Below are 20125 nucleotides of genomic sequence, written 5' to 3'. Positions count from 1 at the left end.
AATCTGGTTTGAGAACACCTCAGACAAAGTTTCTTTGGTGATCTCCCCAATCAAAATGCTGGACTCAGAACCCTAACCAAGAAAAGAGAGAAGACAGAACAGGTCAACCAATCATCTCAGCTATATCTTTGCAGCAAAATACGGGGCAGAGTGTGTATGATGGACTAAGTGAATCAGTGGATTCTTCAAGGACCTCACAGTGCTTGGAGTGGCAAGACTGGCAGCGATTCATAACTGCTGCAATATCAAAACCACTTGAGCAAGAACCTCAGAGCATACCCTACATCCGGGACCTGGGGAGGGTGGGAAATTGGGTGGGCCTTTTCCCTTATTACCCCCCTTTAAACATGAAGGAAACAAAATGGAAAAAAAATAGTCTTACCCACTTTCCTGTTGCCCTTAAACCTTTTTACCTTAATTAACTATGTAAAAATTGTCAAAGAAGAAAAAATGGGGCTGGCACAATGGCTCAACTGGATAATCCTCTGCCTGCAAGTGCCAACATCCCATATTGGCTCTGGTTCAAGTCTCTGCTATCCAGCTCCTTGCTTAGGGCCTAGCAAAACAGTGGAAGATGATCCAGGACCTTAGGACATTGCACTTGTGTGGGTGACCCGGGAGAGACTCCCGGCTCCTTGCTTTGGATTGGCCACGTGGGGATCAAACCAGTGGATGGAGGATCTTGCTGACTCTCCCTCTCCCTGTAGATCTGCCTTTCTAATAAAAATAAATCTTAAATAAATAAATAAAAATTATTAAAATGATGAGCAATTATGATGCCTTATGGGACACCTGCACTCCATACAGGAGAGATGGAGTTCAGAGTCCCAGATCCACTTCTAATCCAGCAACAAGGGAGGTAGCAGTGATAGCGCAAGCATTTGGGTTCCTGCCAGCTCAAGGGAAGTCCTGACTGAGTTTCGGGCTCCTGCTTTTGGCTTGTCCCAGTCTCTATTACTGCAGGCATTTGGGATATGAATCAGCAAATAAAAGATCTCGATGTCTATTTAACTACCTTCCAAATAAACAAATTAAAAAAGATAAACTCAAGGGACTCGTGAAGAGCAGGTGAAGTCTGCCACCTGTGACACTGGTATCCTATGTGTGCTTTGGTTTCTGTCCTAACTGCTATACTTCTGATCTTGGTCCCTGGTAATGGGCAGAAAACAGCATCTGAAGTCGGCCCAAGTGCTTGGATGCTTGGCGCCATGTGAGAGACCCAGGTGAAGCTCCTGGCTTCAATCTGTCCCAGTCCTGGCCAGTGTAGTCATTTAAGGACTGAAAAAAAAGATGGAAGATCTTTCCAGTTTTCTCTGTGTCTCTTTCCCACTTTTCACTCATTTTTTTAACAAGTAAAAATTAATGAACCTGGCACTGTGGCATTGCACACTAAACTTCTACCTTTGGTGCCAGTATCTTACATGGGTGCCTGTTTAAGTCCTTGCTGCTCCACTTCTGATCCAGCGCCCTGCTTGTGACCTCAGAAAGCAGGGGAGGACGGCCCAAAGCCTTAAGCCCTTGTACCCAGGTAAGTGACCGAGGAGATCTCTTGGGTCCCAACTTTAGACCTGCCCGGCTCTGGACATTGTGGCCACTAGAGAAGTGAACCAGTGGATGGAAGATCTTTCTCTTTGCTTCTCCTTCTCATTCTGCATGTCTGCCTTTCAAATATAAATAAATACAAAGGAAATAAAAAAATTCTAACTTTATACAAAACCTGGAAACTAGAAGGGACAGACAGTCTTTTCTCATTCCCCCATAAAACCACAAAACATTTTTGCTCATCAAAGTATGGTTTTTCTGGGACTTTCGATTTAAAACCAAGACATACAAACTCATCGTTTTTCTCAATCTCTTACGTCATACCCGGTAAGTGTTGTCTTCAGAACCACTGTTGTCTACTTTAATGATATCAGTCTTCTGGTCCTCTGAGTCTCGTGATACATTACAGTTTGCTAAAGATGATCTGACGTATAATTCCTTAAAGTACGGTTGTTTCATTTTACGATTACAGCTACAAAAGAATAAAATGAAGAAAAAATAATCCCAAGAAAAACACGGTGTTTATATCTTAACATTAAAATTTGTGGTCACACACAGCTTAAAAGAAAGAATAAATAAAACAACAGTAACTTGAACAAAGTGCTATATGAATTTTACAATGGGTGACTGCTGTTGATTAGTGACAGTGCCAAGATTTCTGGGAATATAATGATTCTGTCAAGGTTCAGTGTTCGGCAAACTCCAGCAAGACATAATTCTTGTATGCGTCACAGTGACTTACAAAGTAGTGTCAGGACTTGGGACAATGATAACATGACACCTAAGAACTTGGGAAGAGTGAATATAATCATCTTTTGGGGACTGAAATTTTTAACATGACATATACTATGCCAAAAATAAGCACATTTGCTACTAGGCAAGTCCAAAGAGATTCCAGGAAATGTAAAGGCAAGAGCAAAAACGTATTTTTTAAAAAGGAGAATTTCAGAGGCAGATTTGACTGTAAACATTCCAATGGAGTCATTTCAAGCAGTGCTACAGTGATCTCATGTACAGACAGCAGATGCCCCTTAACTTAATCCTGATGGCATTGAACACAAGCATCATCTTCACCTTTGACCCTAAGGTCAGTAACTACCAGCTGATCAGGCCTGCCTACAAAGAAAAAAGGCTAATCACGGAGACTCAAGAATAGCCTTTCTGCTATTTTTCCCATGTAAATGAATAGAGCAATTTTGGTTTTATGTTAACCTGCTACTCTAGTAATGACACAGAGAAAAGGAACTTCTCATTTCTATGACTGTGTAGTCTACCCTTGATATCTGTGGAGGTTAGCTGTGGGACCCGCCTTCCACAACAAAATTCAGGAGCTCAAGTCCTTCATGTAATCCTTGCAGTAACCTATATGCATTCTTGCATCCTTCAAATCCTCTCCAGACTGTCCTACCTAATACAATGTAAATTCTATGGAAATGTTTGTACTGATTAGACAACAATGATCAGCCAAAGAAAAAAACATTGAGTACACAGGCTTAGCCACAACATTACTTTTTTGTAAAGTATTTTTGACATGTAGCTGGTTGAATCTGCAGGTATGGAACCTTGGAAACTAAGGGCTGACTGCATTCATAAAATCTGAGTTAACAAGGGATAGCTTTAACGAAAAAGCCAGTCAACTTCTTATAGTCTGCATTCAAATTTCTAAAACCAAGACACATACCTCATAAAATGGCAACTGTTTTTACTGTGGTGCCTAATAGTCTGAATTGTTTTGCAACAATATGGGATTTTTGATCGTCGAGGAACCCTTCTACAGCATTCTTTCCTGTTTCCACATTCACTTTCAGAAGTTATATCCGTATCTCTTTTCGGGCACAGGTCTTGCTCAGGAACAGTATCTGCTATACAATTAGAAGTCTAGAATAAAAAAAAAATTAGCAACTTTGTTAAAAGCTCAAATCATTGACTGCTTAGAAAACAGAGTTAATGGACTAGACATGCTTGAAATTAAAACTGGAATTCAACTTCTAGTATGAGTAAACAGGCTGCTACCACAGAAAACAACTTATACTGGGAAAATACAAACAAGAGGAAATAAAAATCAGAAAAAAATAACTCAAAGATCTTGAAAAGTGAACAGAAAGTAAGATTTATCTAGCTGGGAATTGACACTTGGGGAAGATGAACCAGATTTGAGTGTTTTATAGTTTTCAGCTAGAGAATTTATCCTACCCCTGCAGAAAGTCTTAACCCCAATGAGAGACAGTGTAGAGTAGACAGTGTAGACAGCAAGTAGCCCAATGAAGGAAGAAATGAAATCAAATTTGAAAATAGCTGTCCAAAGGAACAAACTGATAGCTTAGGTAAACCAAGCTAAATGTTTGTTATAATAAAAATGTCAATACTGTCTGGGAGACTATTAACACAATTCAGTTACCACAACCTAACATTCACCACGCACAGAAAACCTTCCAAAATTACTCATGGTAAAGAACCAAAAAAATGCTTGTTCTCAGGAGAAGAGGTGATCATGAGGATGGCCCAATTTTTGAATGACTAGCAAAGAACTTCCAAACAGTGATCTAACTTTGCGCAAAGACTAAGTATACCTGTTATAAAGGAAAACAAAACTCAGAAACCATCAAGATAGAAATTCCACGATCAAAAAACACAACATTGGAAGTAAAAATGGCCTGGGTAGGACTAACAACAAAATGAAGCAATAAACAAAGAGCCAGTGAAATTAAAAATAGCTCAATGTTAAAATAGCTAAGGAAAAAGTTGATGAAATATGTAGAGCTCCATCATACTTGGGGGACAATATCAAAAGTCTAAGTGGAAATCTGATAGGGAGACAATGGAGCAGGAAAAATATTTACTGAAATTACAGCCAATAGTTTCCATATTGAATAAACATAAATTTCTATATTCAAGAAAGTCCTTAGGCACAATGAGTCCAAATTGCAGAAAATCAAAGACGAATTCCCAAAAGCACCAAGTAAAAGAAACACTTTACAAATAAAACAAAAAGCAAATTCAAGGGGGGAGGGTAGCACTGTGGTGTAGCAGTGAAGTCCCTGCCTGCAGTGCTGGCATCCCATAAGGGCGCCGGCTCCAGGCTTAGCTGCTCCACCTATTATCCAGCTCCCTGCTAATGCGCATGGTCAAGCAGTGGAGGCTGGCCCAAGGCCTTAGGATTCTGCACTCGCAGGAGACCTGGGAGAAACTTCTGGCTCCTGGATTCAGACCTGCAAGCTCTGGATATTGTGGCAATTTGGGAAGTGAACCAGTGGATGGAAGACTTTGTGCTCTCTGTATTATTCTCTTTGTAACTCTGCCTTTCAAATAAATAAATAACCTTTAAAAGTTAAAAAATTAAAAAAAAAAAATCAAGGATGTGAATTAATGGTGACTTTATACTTGAAGCCCAGGATATAGTGCTGAAAGAGAATAGCACGGCAATTTAGAATTCTATAACTGGTGAACATGTCCTTCAAAAATAAAGACGAAATAGAGAGTTTTATTGTTCACAGGTGTACACTACCAGCTGTGCCAAACTAAATTCAGGCTGTCTCTTCTGTGAATAAAAAGACAAATGCTGGCAGAAGGGAGATAGATAACCAGGAGGAAACTTGACCTCTTAGAAAGAAATACAGAGCATCACATCTGATTTAAATTTGGAAAATAAAAATGGCATCTATGTATTTTTCCTTTTATTTTCTTTAAAGTAAAATCTAAATGTTCTGTGGGTATAGTGCATCCAAATGTGGTACGAAGTGACAACACTAACAAAGTAACAGGTAATAAGATCTCTACAGTTTACACTGAATAATAAGTATTAACCCTCGGTAGGCTGTGGGCTATTTTTATATACAGCAACCAAAATAAACCAAAAATCTAAAAATAAAACAAATTCAGAGAAAGTATTACTTAAGATATAATATAAAAGTTAACTTAAAAATATCCAGAGGTTAAGTGTTTGGGTAGCAGGTAAAATGTTGCTTGGGATGCCTGCATCCAACACTGAAGTGTCCAGTTCAAACATCGGTTCCCTTGCTTCACACTCAGAGTTGATGCAAAGGTTTCCTTGGTAAGGCACAGTGTGGCTTCAATGCCTGGAACCTTGGTGTTCACATGGGAGACCCGATGTGAGCTCCTGCCTCTTGGCTTTGGCCAGCCCAGCGTTGATTATTGTGAACATGTGGGTTGTAACCCAGTGCATAAAAACTTCTCCGTCTCTTTGCCTTTCAAATGAAATGCAAACAGGAACATAAACATAAAATAATGAATTTCTGAGTCAAAATGACATTTGATTAATAGCATCTGTGGCCCATCTCACCATTTTTCTATCTTAAACCCGGGTGGAAAGCAAACTCCAATTCCAATATGTTCAGGAGGTGTGGTATCCTAGAAAATTACCACTACTTGTGAACCAGAGTAAGGATGCTTGGAGATAGCAGTACATTCTCACAACTGTAGTTTGTTCATAGATTCTAAAAATCAGGGAATCAGAAGCAAGGGTAACAAAAGAATAAACAGTTCTGGAGTGCAATGTCTGCCAAATAACTTGCTACTTAGGGCCAATTTCTAGAAATGTTTTAATCATGGAACAACCACAGGGAGAGTAGAGGCCAAAGGCAGCTCATTGTCCTTTGTGTTAGCAGGCACTGGGTCTAAAGAGTACCCTGAAAGATGACTGAGGGAGGCAGCCTATAGCACTGCACAAGACAGAGCAAGTATATAAAGAAGGTCTGAAGGACGCCGACAAGGAAAAGTCATAAACAAATACACATTACTTTTCCAATCACTATTATAGATAATACCATTTCTATAAAGATAAACAAAAGACACAGAGTGATGCATTGTACGTCAGTTATTGTTGGTTGATTCGCTGTTATATAATTTTGACTTTTAGACCCTTTGTTTTAAACACACACTTTTAGAAAAGTAGGAAAAATAATTACATCATTAAGAAGCTGCAAAATTTGATCATCTAATTTCTGAAGTTTCATGTCATTTTGAAAATCATTTTCGGCATTACATTTCTCCGGCTCTGAAGATGGACACACAGATAAAAAAGATGTCAAAACAGTCTCCGGTGGTGTGCTTGTATACTGCTCCATGGGAGGTAACTCCTCAATGGGTGGGGTTACCACTGGCACGCAATCAACAACCTGACACAGAAACAAACCAAGAGCCCTTTAAATTCACATTCATCTAATACTTAAAAGTTGAAGGTGGCTTTAATGTTAGGAGGACAGAACCACAATACTATACCTCATCTTCACTCATATTTAGGGGACAATCAGAAGAAGTTAAATTATCCAAGAGACCTTCAAAGCTCGGTAGGCGTGATGAACTCATGTCTGTCAAATTGACTGGTTCACCAAAGATATTCTTACAATCTAGGACTCTAAGCTGTGGCAATGTCTGGAGAATAATTGTTCTGTACCCTTGGAAACAAATCATACAAAATGAAAATTTAAACATTAACTACAGTTATTTCTAGAATTAAAAATCTACCAGTTCTCAGATTTATCACTTGAATGATCAAAGCTAGCTGTAGAGAAAAATTAATAAACTTGTATTAAATGTTACTTATTTATCTTCTCCGGCATATACTGATTAAATATAAAAATCCCTTCTGTGCTCCCCTCTCAAATAACCCTCATGATGAAGTTTACAAAGATAAAATCATCATCTCTAAACATTTCTTTTAAGCTATGAACACATGAAACTGCACAGCAATTTGCTCTTGGGGACAGCTAGCATATCTTTTGTTTTAATTAGTATGAACACAAATAATAAACATGAATCAGGACTATGTGGATAATGAGCAGAGTGTCAGAATTTACATAATAAAGACTCAAGCATTTGTAAGACATCCCCTTTTGCTCTGTTAAGTTATCCATCGCTGACACTAAGCTAGCTGAGTTATTATTAAATGCAGTGAATATTTACTTTCCCTAACAACAGTTCGAAGAATATGACAAATATTAATTGGTGTTGAGGCTGAAAGGAGTAGTTTCCCCTTGCTTAACTGTGTTCCTTTGAAACTATATTTTAAAAAGTTTTATTTACAGATTTCAAAGGCAGAGAGACAGAAAGAAGAAAAGACAGTGAAAGAGAGCGAGCCAGAGCATTCATCTGTTTTACTCTATGTTTGCAATAGCTGGGGTTTGGCCACAGGAACTCCATCCAAGCCTCCCACATGCGGGGCGGGACCCTATTACTGGGTTCCTCCCTTGCCTCCCAGCAGCATTTGCAGGAAGCTGGCTCAGAAATAGGGGGGCCTCAATCACAGGCACTGAGAACTCAGAGAGGAGTTACAGGTGACCCAGCAGGGGTTTAAGCAGATGCATCACGATGCTTGCCTCTGTTTAACTGTAATTTAAAAGTGAAGTACTTTTCTACAGAAGCTAAAGAAAGAAAACTGCCAAATTAATATTGCAACTTTTAAGGAAGGAGTTCCAGCCATCAGCCCCTTCTGATTCTGGAGGGAACTGGGTTGTGAAATGCACTTTTATTAAAATACAATGCTATAGGGACTATCATGAAAAATACTAACAGCAATAAAACATTTTAAAAAGAGAACAAAAAATCAAATTGAAGGAACTAGAGATTCTTGAGACAAGAGTGTTAGGAAAAGAAATCTAACCCTTGGGTTAACAGAGAAGAAAAATATAAAGAGTTGGAAACAAGATTTTCTTCCAAGAGTTCCTCCAGAAAACTCTCAATTTTTTTCCAGTTTTGCAGGGTGATTTTGTTGTACACTGTTGAGAAACTACTTCTTATGCAAGTATTTCTGTAAAACAAAAATTTAAACAGGTTTTCATGCTGCAAAAAAAGGAAAAGCCTTTTCATAGATGCATATGAATGCCAGAAGCCTCCAAAGCCAATTTGTATCCAAGAAGTTCTTTTGGATTCATATTCTAAAAATTTATTATTTGGTTAAGTGTCTGAAATAAGGGAGTTATGGAAACAGCATTCAGGTTTTTTATGTTGTCACTTGGTTAATTCTGATTTAGATCAAAGGGTATTTCAGCATCATCAACTATACTGTTCAATGTTTAAAAATCACTTATTAATAATGTAATATTGACATAAAATTCAAATGTTTTCTCAACATTACTTGAGCTCTAGTTCCCAATTCCTTTTTCTGGAGTTAGCCAATATTATCAGTTTTTAGCGTATTTTCTAGGTGTTTTATGTACATGCTCAGTAAAATACATAAATGTAAGTGTGTATGTAGGATATGTTATCTTTTCACACAAAAGGTAGCCTATTATATGTGATACTTTGCAACCTGCGTTTTTCTTTTACTATAATTGACACCTATTAATAAGGACATTCTATGTATTTTTTATGGCTATGTAGTATTACTTGATTACAACATTGGTAATTATGCTATTTTGAGGAATTCTCTTATCAAATACATCTAACTAGAGTTATTGACTTGCTCATCCTGGGTTGTTCTTTCAGCAGCAATTTAGTTTGTATAAACAAATACACAAAACATTGTAAAGGCCAAGAATATTAGCTGTTACAAAAAGTAGTACAAACTGTTCGTACCTGGTGCATGACAGACAGGATTTCCCTCTCCGTCCTTCTCCAAAATAAGATTGGTCAAAAAGTGCAATCCTACTGTACACTGAAGTAAGTGGTGGATGCTATCTACACAGTTACTGTGCAGGTCAATATATCTAAGCTTATACCTAAGTCCATGGAGGGGCATCAATCCTGTAAGAGGACAAACATCATTTGGGTAGTTTTTGTCAGGAGAATTTTTTCCAATAGTTAACTAAAAATAACTGTTACATAGGTTATACTGTGAAAGGCAAAAAACTAAACCAAACCAAAGCAGACAAAAAAAAAAAAAAACACAACACCTTCCATCAAAGAGCAATAGGATCTCGCCACCCTTGTCCAACAAGAACGAGTGAGCTATTTTTGAAGAACCACAGGATCAGCGTCTTTTTGAGGCTTTACTGCTTAAGGTTCCTGGGCTGTAGCTCTCTGCAAAACCAAAGGCCCACCTCAGGCCAGTGTACACACTTACATGCAAACTCTCAAGGCATCATTTTTGGATTAGCTGACATCAGCAAACCATATACTATACCTTGATTTTGTTGGTCTGAGTAGAGAATAAACACAAACGGTGCTCGTTTAGTTTATGGGCAGTACTTCTTGCAGGAACTTACCCAGAGCATTCTGCAGCAGATGCCTGGCCCACCTGGCTTCAGCTGCACTGTGAACCGTGCTTTGTACACTGCTGATGCAGTTTATCTCCTTTCCTGTCTCAGGACCCTCTCCAAAGAGGAGGGAACGCGTGCAGCAAGGGATGTGTCAGGGACAGGCTCAATGTCCTGGTTTTCCTTCTTTTGAAGGACTGTGCTGAGATGCACAATTTAGTTTTCCTATACTTGTCCTCACAAATTTGCTTAGTTTAGCTCTCTCCATCTTCAACATTAATCCCTTTTTTTTTTTTTTTTAGTTTATTAAACCTAACTAGAATACCCTTCTCTCCTCAATGCTTTCTGGCTGATTTTCAGAAGTCTTCTCCAACTACTCTACGACATCTGATTTTCCTGTGATACTTTCTCATAGCACTTGGCACTCTCCTTAAAGAATCAATACATTTATAAGTTACTAGATCAGGGTTACTAGATTTCCATATGTTTAAACATTCTGATCCTCTCTCTCTAGTTAAGATTTTAAAAATTTTACTTGAAAGTCAGTTACAGAAGGGGAAAACAGAGAGAACCTTCTTCCATGTGCTGGTTCACTTCCCAAAGGCAGGAGTGGCTGCAGCTGAGCTGATCCAAAGCCAAGAGCCTGGCGTTTCTTCCAGGTTTTCAACAGGGGTGCAGGCACCCAAAGGCTTGAGACACGGTCTGCTGTTTTTCCTTGCCGTAAGCATGGAGCAAGATAGAATATGGAGCAGCCGGTAAACGCACCGATTCCCATATGGGATGCCATGACACAGGTGAAGACTTAGCCTGCTACACTACTGTGCCAGCCCTGAAATGATCTTTTAAGAACATCAATTTGGGGTTTGCTCTTGGTTCAGCACTCAGGGATACAGTTAAGGAGTGTCTGGGTTCAGGGCCCAGTGCTCTGCTAAATGCACCCTGGGCGGCAACAGGTGATGGCTCCAGGATGTGGCACCCCATCACTCATGTGGGAGGGAGCTCCCCTCTATTTTTGGGTTTGGTTTACCACTTGCTGTCGCAGCAATCTAGGGTTGAAAACAGCAAAAGGAACATCTATCTCCCTTTTTCTTAGCATCCCATACACCCTGGCTTTTCAAAAAAAATGATTTAAAAAATTAAAAGACAAACTATGTCACTCCCTTATTCAATAACCTCTAATGTCTTCCTATTATTCCCAGAGTAAAATGTGAACTCTTTATCCTACCTATGAAGGCTTATGCAACCTGGTCTCTGCCTACCTTCCCATCACTTTTTTTCAATAGATGAATCTATAATTGGCTATGACACAACACACTAGTCTTCCTACAGGCAAGCTTGATGCTGCCTTCCTCCCGCCACTTTGTTGAAGTGTTTCGGAACATATACTTTTATTTCACGAATCTAACAGAACACATGTGACTGCCTCGTTTTCTGTCTTCTTCACAGCCCTTATCACTTACGGGAAACAGTTCGTGTCCTGGCTGCTCTACTTCCGATTCAGCTCCCTGCTTATGAGGTAAGAGAGCACCAAATGGTAGCTCAAGTCCTCAGTTCCCTACTCTTATGTTGGGACCCGGAAGAAGAGGCTCCAGGCTCCTGGCTTTGGATCATCTCAGCTCTGGCCATTGTGGCAACTTGGGGAGTCAACCAGCAGATGGAAGATCTTTCTCTTTTTGTCTCTCCTTCTTTAAGTATGTCTTTTAAATAAAAAAAAATTTAAGGACAACTATAAAGACTTAAATTGAGCAATTCTTGTGCAAACTTTGAAATAAATATTATGTTGCTGAAATACTGTGAAAACTTTGTACTTTAAAGATTTATTTTTATTATTTTTTTCATTGGAAAGGCGGATATACAGAGAGGAGAGACAGAGAGGAAGATCTTCCGTCCGCTGATTCACTCCCCAAGTGAGCGCAACGGGCCGATGCTATGCCAATCCGAAGCCAGGAGCCTCTTCTGGGTCTCCCACGCGGGTGCAGGTTCCCAAAGCTTGGGCCGTCCTCGACTGCTTTCCCGGGCCACAGGCAGGGAGCTGGAAGGGAAGCGGGGCTGCCGGGATTAGAACCGGCGCCCATATGGGATCCCAGGCGTGCAAGGTGAGGACCTTTAACCACTTGCGCCACCGCGCCGGGCCCAAAACTTTGTACTTTAAAAGTGACTAAAATTTTCTCTTTCAAAGTAGTTTGCTCAATACACTACAGTAATGCGCCTAGTGCAGTAGCCTAATGGCTAAAGCCCTCACCTTGCACATGCTGGGACCCCCTTTGGGCACTGAATCTTTTTTTTTTTTTTAAAGATTCCTTTATTTTTATTACAAAGTCAGATATATAGAGAGGAGGAGAGACAGAGAGGAAGATGTTCCGTTCAATGATTCACTCCCCAAATGAGCACAACAGCTGGTGCTGCACCGATCTGAAGCTGGGAACCAGGAACCTCCTCCAGGTTTCCCACGGGGGTGCAGGGTCCCAAAGCTTTGGGCTGTCCTCGACTGCTTTCCCAGGCCACAAGCAGGGAGCTGGAAGGGAAGCGGAGCTGCTGGGATTAGAACCAGCGCCCATATGAGATCCCAGGCGCGTTCAAGATGAGGACTTCAGCCGCTAGGCCACGCCATCAGGCCCAAGGGCACTGATTCTAATCCCAGCTGTTCCACTTCCCATCCAGCTCCCTGTTTGTGAGCTGGGAAAGCAGTTGAAGACTGCCCAAAGCCTAGGGACCTGAACCCATGTGGGAGACCTGGAAGAAGCTTCGGCTCCTGGCTTCGGATCAGTGCAGCTCTGGTCACTGCGGGTGCTTGGGGAGTGAGCCAACAGATGGAGGATCTTTCTCTTTATCTCTATCTCTCTTTTTTTAAAAAAAGATTTATTTTTACTACAAAGCCAGATATACAGAGAGGAAGTTCTTCTGTCCAATGATTCACTCCCCAAGTGAGCGCAAAGGCTGGTGCTGCGCCAATCCAAAGCCGGGACCCGGAACCTCTTCCGGGTCTCCCACCCGGGTGCAGAGTCCCAACGCTTTGGGCCGTCTTTGACTGCTTTCCCAGGCCACAAGCAGGGAACTGGATGGGAAGTGGAGCTGCCAGGATTAGAACTAGTGCCCATATAGGATCCCAGAGCATTCAAGGCAAGGACTTTAGCCACTAGGCCACGGTGCCGGGTCCTATATCTCTTTTTGCATATATCTGCTTTTCTGATAAAATAAATCTTTAAAAAAATACAGTAGTTTGCATAAAATGCTAAAACTCAATTTTGATGTTTTCATGTCTTTAGAGGGAAAAAGGCTGAAAAATTAAACAGCTGCTACTTAAGCTGAAGGGTATAAATAGGTCTTTTTATTTTTGGCATATTAAGCACCTGCATAAGGTATTGTTTTTGGAGCGGGGAGCAAAAATAAAACCAACAAATGAATACAATGATTTCAAACATGTGTAAGTTTTCGAACATGCTGAGTTGAAGCTTCCTCCTCATGCATTAAAACATTCAGCATTACAGAAAACAAGTGTTATCTACTTACCACTAAGATCATTTATGTGGTTATAAGATAAATTCAGTTTAGTCAGATTAATTAGTGCTTCAAGTCCTAAAACAAAATAAAACAGAATGAAAATAAAGCCTTTACATAATTATTCAAACTGGATGTAGCTTTGCAGTATTGGTTCCAGCTGCTACGAAGCAAACCCAGTCCGGTAACACTGAAATCAATTTTACTGGTATTTTTAAAAATATTTAGTCTTTAAAACTTGATAACTTTATGAGGAAAACTTTGTGTAATGAATTTTGGTGTCAGTTTTCAAGAGATTCTGATCATTTTTTATTCTATTCTTTTGGGCAAATAAATTCAAGTCATCTTCTTTTTGCAAAGTATTACATAAAAATCACTTACAAACCTTCTATTCTTGTGATCAAGTTGCAGGACAAATTTAAAGTGCATAGTTTTGTCAGAGTGTTTAGCCCTTCAATTTGACTTATTTGATTAGATGACAGGTCTAAATGTTGTAAGTTCCAAATATGATCAATGGCTTCAATCTTAGAGATGTTGTTGCAATGGAGATTGATGGCATGAAGGGTTGAATCTAAAGATAACTGTGATATTCTACAAAAGAAAATATAGTATAAAAAAAAAGCAAGCAGGCATTTCAAATGCATGACCAAATAATCAAAATTAGTCAAACATCATGTAGACAGCATGTGCTGCTTTTCATGCTACAGTGGAATCCTACCACTGGGGTGGCCTTCAAATGTCTCCTCAGACACTGCTTTTACAATATGAACAAGTATCCTGGACTATGAGTATGAACCCAAACCCTCTCAAGGAAGGTAGGTGAAACTGGACAAATCCAGCCACTACACGCGGACAGTCAGTAATTGTAGGAGCTCTAAAATCTAAACACTCCTCCCGTTCAATCTTGCTCTCTCTCTCTTTTTTTTTTGCTGTTACTTCAACAAATGACCTTTGAAAATGTCATTTTACTTATTAGGTTGTCGGTTGTCATAGCAATTTTAATTAGTAGGTTTCCTAAAAATATTTAAGCACACAGAAATTAAATAAGTTGCCCACAGTCTTGCAGTTAGGTTAAACCGAGCTCTGACCTGATGCTGGAGTTAGTTTACGAGCTTATTTTCCTCACTGCCTACAAGGGTTAATTCAATCTAGAATGCACTTAGCTTCTAATAGAAGCACTGATTATTGCTGTTTGTAGGGAAAAAGAAGTCCCCACTGCAACTGTTGAAAATTGCAACGTATTTCTCCTAAGCAGAAGCCATCACTTCACTCTCTGAATGACTATTTGCAACTGGAACCTTCTCTGAAGGCTTGCAGGCTCTGTAGTTGCTACTATTCCACTGAAGACGACTTAATTCTGCAGCAGGGAAGCAGCCACGGATTTCAGATCAGAAATCTCTAAGTGTGAGTGTTTTAAGAATGTTCCCATTATCCAATGTGTTACTTACTGAACTCTTAGTTCTCTGACACTATTACTATATGCTCTTAACCACAACCACTACATTTTCTGACACATTTCTGTTCCTAGAAATTAACACATGCTGTGGAACGTAGAAACAGCAGCCTGTGAGATTAGACAGAAATGGATCTGAATTAAACATTAATGTCTCGCCACATGCATGAAGTCTGGCGGATTACTGAGGTTGTCTTTCATCACTCAATGCATACGAAGCACTTTCTCATCAGTAGCACAGAAGGCACAGCAGACAACTGTACAAGGGAACAACATGAGCAAAAGTGCAGGGGAGACAGCGAGGACCTCTTCCAGCCCTGGGTAGCTAACCAAAGAGCCTAGCTGGAGAAATGTTCCAGAGCAGACAGAGAAAGTAACTCAGAACCAAGAACCTCCAATCACATGCACAAGTTCAGGCAGCAAGCGATGACTTCAACAGCGTATTGTGGAAAGCATCACCAAGACATTAACACCGCAGCCAGGAAAGCGAGGCGACACTAGGGAAGAGAAGCTAGCGATAGAGCCGCGGGCCCTGGAGACACCAGACTGCCACTGAGGGACAGACGAGACCAACCATGAAAGGGCAAGCAACGCAGTGACCAGTGCCGAGCCCGGGTCAGCAGACGCGAGCAGCGGCAAGCGCCCGGGCCGGGTTCGAGGTCCCGCAGAGCGGTGAGGAGGGCACAGCCTGGGCCGTGGGGTGCGGGGAGCCCCGAGGCCCCGGCCGCCCCGCTCCCACCGCCCGCAGCCGCCCCGCTCCCGCCGCCCGCAGCCGCCCCGCTCCCGCCGCCCTCAGCCCCGGGCCCCGGCCGCTCCGCGGGGCGAGGCGGGGCGCCCTTCACCTCTGTAGACCTTTGTCCATGAAGCACACATCCCCGCAGCTGCTGTCGCCTTCCTCGGTTCCGACTTCTGCCTCTCCCGTCGCCTCCATGGCACCAGCGACGGGGAGCGGACGGGGGTCTTAGGCGGCGGCCAGCGCTGGGGCGCAGAGCCCGGTACCGGCCCGGGGTGGGGGGCGGGCCGAGAACGCCCCTTCAACCGACAGCCGGACCCTTCCCGCCCACACGCTGCCGCAAACGCCCAGGCCGCTCTGCGCCGGCGCCGGGGTCGCTTTTACCGCAGCTCTGCCGTAAAACGGCGCCACGGGTCAGCAGGAGAAGCTTGGGCGGCTCGGCGTGACAGCCTGTCTCTTCCCGAGGCGGTTTTACTGTGGCTTCTCCCGACACGGCCTCACACATGTGTACAGGGTGTCCCCACCGTCCATGCCGCTTGCTGTTGATTCGTAAAACGTTGTGGGGGTCTTACTGTGTCCACTCGCTGCGCCCTGAGAGAGAAGCCTCCTCAGCCCAGGGGAGGGAAGGAGAAGTTGCCACACAGCATGGCTAGGAATAGCGCAGGGACATCCAAGCTCATTGTAAATGCTGTGAGTAGTCGACAAGTTTTATAAGAGGAACTGATTGATGACTGAGACCGTATTCAATGAATTAGATGGAAAATCCATTCCTGCATGAGAGAACTCTCCTGAGGACACTGCGTCCCGATTCATGACATGGCATTTAAAGACGGAAACAAAAAGTAGATATCTTTAAATTTGACCCTGTCATTATCCTGCAGTTAAGTCTTCCAAGGTTACCCTTTAAGGGGAACAAAATAAGACTGCAGCGGTTTTCTTTGTTTGTGCTGGCAAAAAGTACACGTTAGGTATCTATAGTACCACGTTAGTCCATCTATTTTGTTGTTAACACCTAGTGTGAAAATCAATATGCGAAAACAGTTAAAATTAATTTGACTACATTGCAATTTTATAATGCGTATCTAAAAGGATTTTGTTTTCTGTTTATTTTGTAGTTTACAGCTGTTAATCATGGTGTGGTTATTTTTATTTTTAAATTTTGTATGTTTCAAATCTAACATTGGAGACTTCCTGCCAGATTCTAAGACACATGGCCACATTCATTATTTACTGTAGCCAAATTCTGTGTAACATATCTACAACTCCTTTCAACAGGAGACAGCAGTGAGATCTGTTAGAAGATTCTGGGCTGGTCCTCAACTTTTGGCTAGAGGAGTGTTTTAAAAAGTGTGCCTTGAGGGTGGTAAGCCACGCCTCCACTACAGCTGACATTTCTGTCTCATAATTGCCCAGCCAGCATTTATGTCAGCCGAGGCTAACCGAGTGAAGAATGAGAGATTGCCTGTAGCCGAAATAGGTCTCCCCGCTTGTTTGAGTGAGCTTTGGCTTCCACACAGCAGGAAGGGGTTTCTCGCTCTTGGGAGGCCTGGAGCCAGAGATGAGGCTGCTGCCAGGGTCAGATTCTGGTGTGAGCCCTCTTCTCAGCTGCAGACTGCCACCTGCTGCTCTCTCCTCCCCAGAAACACAAAGCGCTGAGAGGGCTCTGGGATTTCATTTAGAAGAGTGTTAATCCCATGCACCAAGGCCCCACTTTTATGACCTGATGGTCTCCTAAGGAATGCACCTCTTCATACATGGTGTTGTGTGTTAGGATTGAAGTGTATGTTGGAGGAGAGGGGCATGACCACTTCATGATTTGGTGAAGGATACACACATGCATGTGTGAGCCCTGCAGAGATCGGACCAGGTGGTCACAGCTAATACTGAAATGAGGACGAAATCGTTTTATGTAAAGCTAACAAGTGCAAGGGATGGTTACTTGTTGACTGGGATCATCATTAACACTATAAATATTCACTACAGATTTTAATGGGGCTAATATTATAGTCTCACCTAAAACAAATAGGTGATCTCAGAAAAAAAATGCATGATATAAATGCCCTGGATCTTTCCTCCAATATCAAAGGATTTTTATCAATCAGAAAACTGGCTATAGGGAGTAGAGATAAAAAAAAAAAAACTTGTAGCTTGTATCTTTGTTGTCCTCATATTTAAGGATTAACACTCTTGAGAGTAATGGTATTTTTGCCTATTTTTGATTATACATTTATAAGAATCTTCATTTTTTCCTCTAATACATTACTTATCAAATAAACTTTTTAAAACTAGCATCTACATGACATCTCAGTTCTAAAATTAAAATATTGTATCACTGGCATTCTAAAGAAAGCAACAGCTTGAATTCAACCACTACCCTCTGAGATCTTGTATCATGTTTTTAAACTGTGCTTCACTTTCCCCAGGGCTCACTTCTCATGGTTGCGTTGGAAGACATTGTGTGGTTCCTAAAGAGCAATACGCTTGACCTCAGTCTTAGTAGTGTGAGAGCAAGCAGGAGACAGGCACTTTAATTGAGCAGTAAGATGGTGCTGTGCGGGAGTCAGGATAGCATCTGTTCTGGAAGGGGTAATATGTTGTTTAGAAAGGTGATAAGGGGTGTGTGTGTGCAACAAGAAGACAGAAAATTGAACCTGAATTAAACCTTTGTTCAGAACCTGCTGTGGCTAACTAGCTGGGAAAATGATAAGTGTTTTGAAGGCAAGTGGAGATGTGAGATGGTGTGGAAATGGCAGCAGGTTTGTGAGAAAGTTCGGAAGGAGATGCAAAGGAACTTGATAGCAGAGTAGTATTTATGGAAGGGATGTGGTTAGTTTGTGTTTTATAAAGTAGTCCATAAAAACTGAATGGAAGTTGGAGTGGAGAGAAGAAATTTGAGCGAAATGAATAAATTAAGGGGTTGTTACAATAATACTTCAGTTTTGACTAGTATTTATCGAATGCTTACTGTTGGTATGCATCCTGTCTGCTCCACTTCTGAGCCAGCTCCCTGCCAATGCATCTGGGAAAGCATCGGAGGAGGGCTGAAGTAGTTGGGCATTTGTTACCACATTGGAGACCTTGATGGAGTTGAAGACTCCTTCCTGGCTTCTGCCTGGCCCAGCCCTGGCTGTTGTGGCCACTTGGGTAGTGAACCAGCAGATGGAAGATATTTCTCTCTCTCTCTTCATACATTTCTCTCTGTCTTCATCCCTCCCTCCCTCCCTCTGTGACTTTGCATTTCCAGTAAATAACTCCTTTAAAAAGGAATTTTGTGCTAATGGAGCTTTTCCTCGTTCCAGAGCGATTGTTCATTTCAAGTTTTGGTGGACCATTTTCTAATGCCTTTCTTATTTTATCCTGTAATTTTCATTCTTATGCTTATTTTATGTTTTATATGTTTGCAGGTATAGGGCTTCCCCACTGTCCCTCCCTCTACTCCTCCTCCTCCCTGCCCCTGTCTGCTGTATTTTACATTAATATGGTCTTTGAGCTGTAGTCTCAACTCCAGCATCCTACTCTTTATGTGGGTCATGGCATTGTAGGTAGAAAACTGGTAGAGAGTCTAGTATTTTGTTGTCAGGTATGTTTAAGAATTTCATTGGGAGCCTTTTTTATTCAGAAGTAGAGATGCATACTACCATTCTTTTATTCCTGGAATTTTGGTCTCAATTACAGCATTTGTTTCAGAGCTTATGAGCGAATACTTGTTTACCTATAAACAAATATTTTGTTTTGTATTTTGGGTGAAAGTTGTCATATCAGAGAGAACATATGATGTTTGTCCTTTTGGGATTGGCTTATTTCACTGAGCATATTGGTCTCCAGTTGGGACCACTTTGTTGCAAACTGTAGAATATCATCCATTTTAATGGCTGAGTAGTTTCCTATAAGAGTAGATGTAACACAGCTTTTTTATCCATTCATCTTCCAGTGGATGTCTAGGTAGTTTCCATGTCTTTGCCGAATTGTGTTGTTATGAATATGGGGATGCAGGTTACTTTCTCATATGTTTGTGCCACTTCTTTTGAATGTATTTCCAGAAATGGGATTGCTGGGTCACATGGTAGATGAATTTTTGGTTGCCTGAAAATTCTTCATTCTGACTTCCCTAGTGGCTGCACTTGTCTACACTCCCATCAGCAATGGAGTAGGGTACCTTTTCCCCACATGTGTGCTACCAGGTGGTATTATTAGTATAGAATTCTGTATGTAGGCAGTTGTCACTGGAGTTAAGTGGAACCTCAATGTGGCTTTTAATTGTGAACCTGAGTGTTTTTTTGTATGTTTGTTAGCTACTTGAATTTGTTCTTTTGGAAGATGTCTGCTCATTTCCTTCACCCATTCCTTAACAGAGATGCTTGTTTTGCTATTGTTGTGTTTCTGGAGCTCTTTGTATATCCTGGATATTAGTCCCCTACGTGTTGTGTAGTGTGCAAAAATATTCTCCCATTCTCTTGACTGCTTCTTCACTTTATTGACCTTTCCTTTGCTGTACTGAAGCTTCTTAGTTTGACGTAGCCCCAGTTTTAAAATCTAGCCTTGAATGCCTGTGCTTTAATGACTTTTCAAGGCCTGTGTCTTGTAGAGTGCTTCCTGTTTTTCTATAAATGTTTGTTGGTTTCTGGGTGCACATTTACGTCTTCAATCCATGTAGAGCTGATTTTTGTGTAAAGTGAAAAGTGAAGGTCTTGTTTCTTACTTCTTCATGTGGCTATTTGCTGAGGAGACCAACTTTTCCCTGGATTA

At 41.3% G+C, this 20125-nt stretch overlaps 1 protein-coding gene across 1 annotated transcript; it reads right to left on the bottom strand.

Annotated features, from left to right (window-relative positions):
* Nucleotides 1-1808: 1808 nt before the first annotated feature.
* LOC121166306 (leucine-rich repeat and coiled-coil domain-containing protein 1-like) lies at nucleotides 1809-15705 on the bottom strand. The gene is made up of 8 exons (XM_040995443.1): nucleotides 15489-15705; nucleotides 13579-13784; nucleotides 13206-13271; nucleotides 9076-9243; nucleotides 6781-6956; nucleotides 6468-6677; nucleotides 3224-3420; nucleotides 1809-2014 (listed from the first exon to the last, which is right to left on the bottom strand). The coding sequence occupies exons 1-8, from the start codon at nucleotides 15575-15577 to the stop codon at nucleotides 1861-1863; spliced, it is 1266 nt and encodes a 421-aa protein (XP_040851377.1). The 5' UTR covers nucleotides 15578-15705; the 3' UTR covers nucleotides 1809-1860.
* Between the last annotated feature and the right edge of the window lie 4420 nt (nucleotides 15706-20125).

This window comes from Ochotona curzoniae, unplaced genomic scaffold (genome assembly GCF_017591425.1).
Source record: "Ochotona curzoniae isolate NIBS_2020 unplaced genomic scaffold, NIBS_Ocur_1.0 patch12, whole genome shotgun sequence".
In the NCBI taxonomy this organism is placed as follows: Eukaryota; Metazoa; Chordata; class Mammalia; order Lagomorpha; family Ochotonidae; genus Ochotona; species Ochotona curzoniae.
Note: the sequence above shows the minus strand (reverse complement) of the source record. Positions and strands in the feature narration are given on the sequence as shown.

Bases quoted from the DNA above. Each gene is read 5' to 3' on its own strand.
- LOC121166306 (XM_040995443.1), bottom strand. From the start codon at position 15,577: ATGGAGGCGACGGGAGAGGCAGAAGTCGGAACCGAGGAAGGCGACAGC. The intron at 13,272-13,578 runs GTTTGTAAGTGA...ATTTTGTTTTAG, and splicing joins CTTGATCACAAGAATAGAAG to GACTTGAAGCACTAATTAAT. The intron at 2,015-3,223 runs GTATGTGTCTTG...ATTCTTTTGTAG, and splicing joins AACAGTTGCCATTTTATGAG to CTGTAATCGTAAAATGAAAC.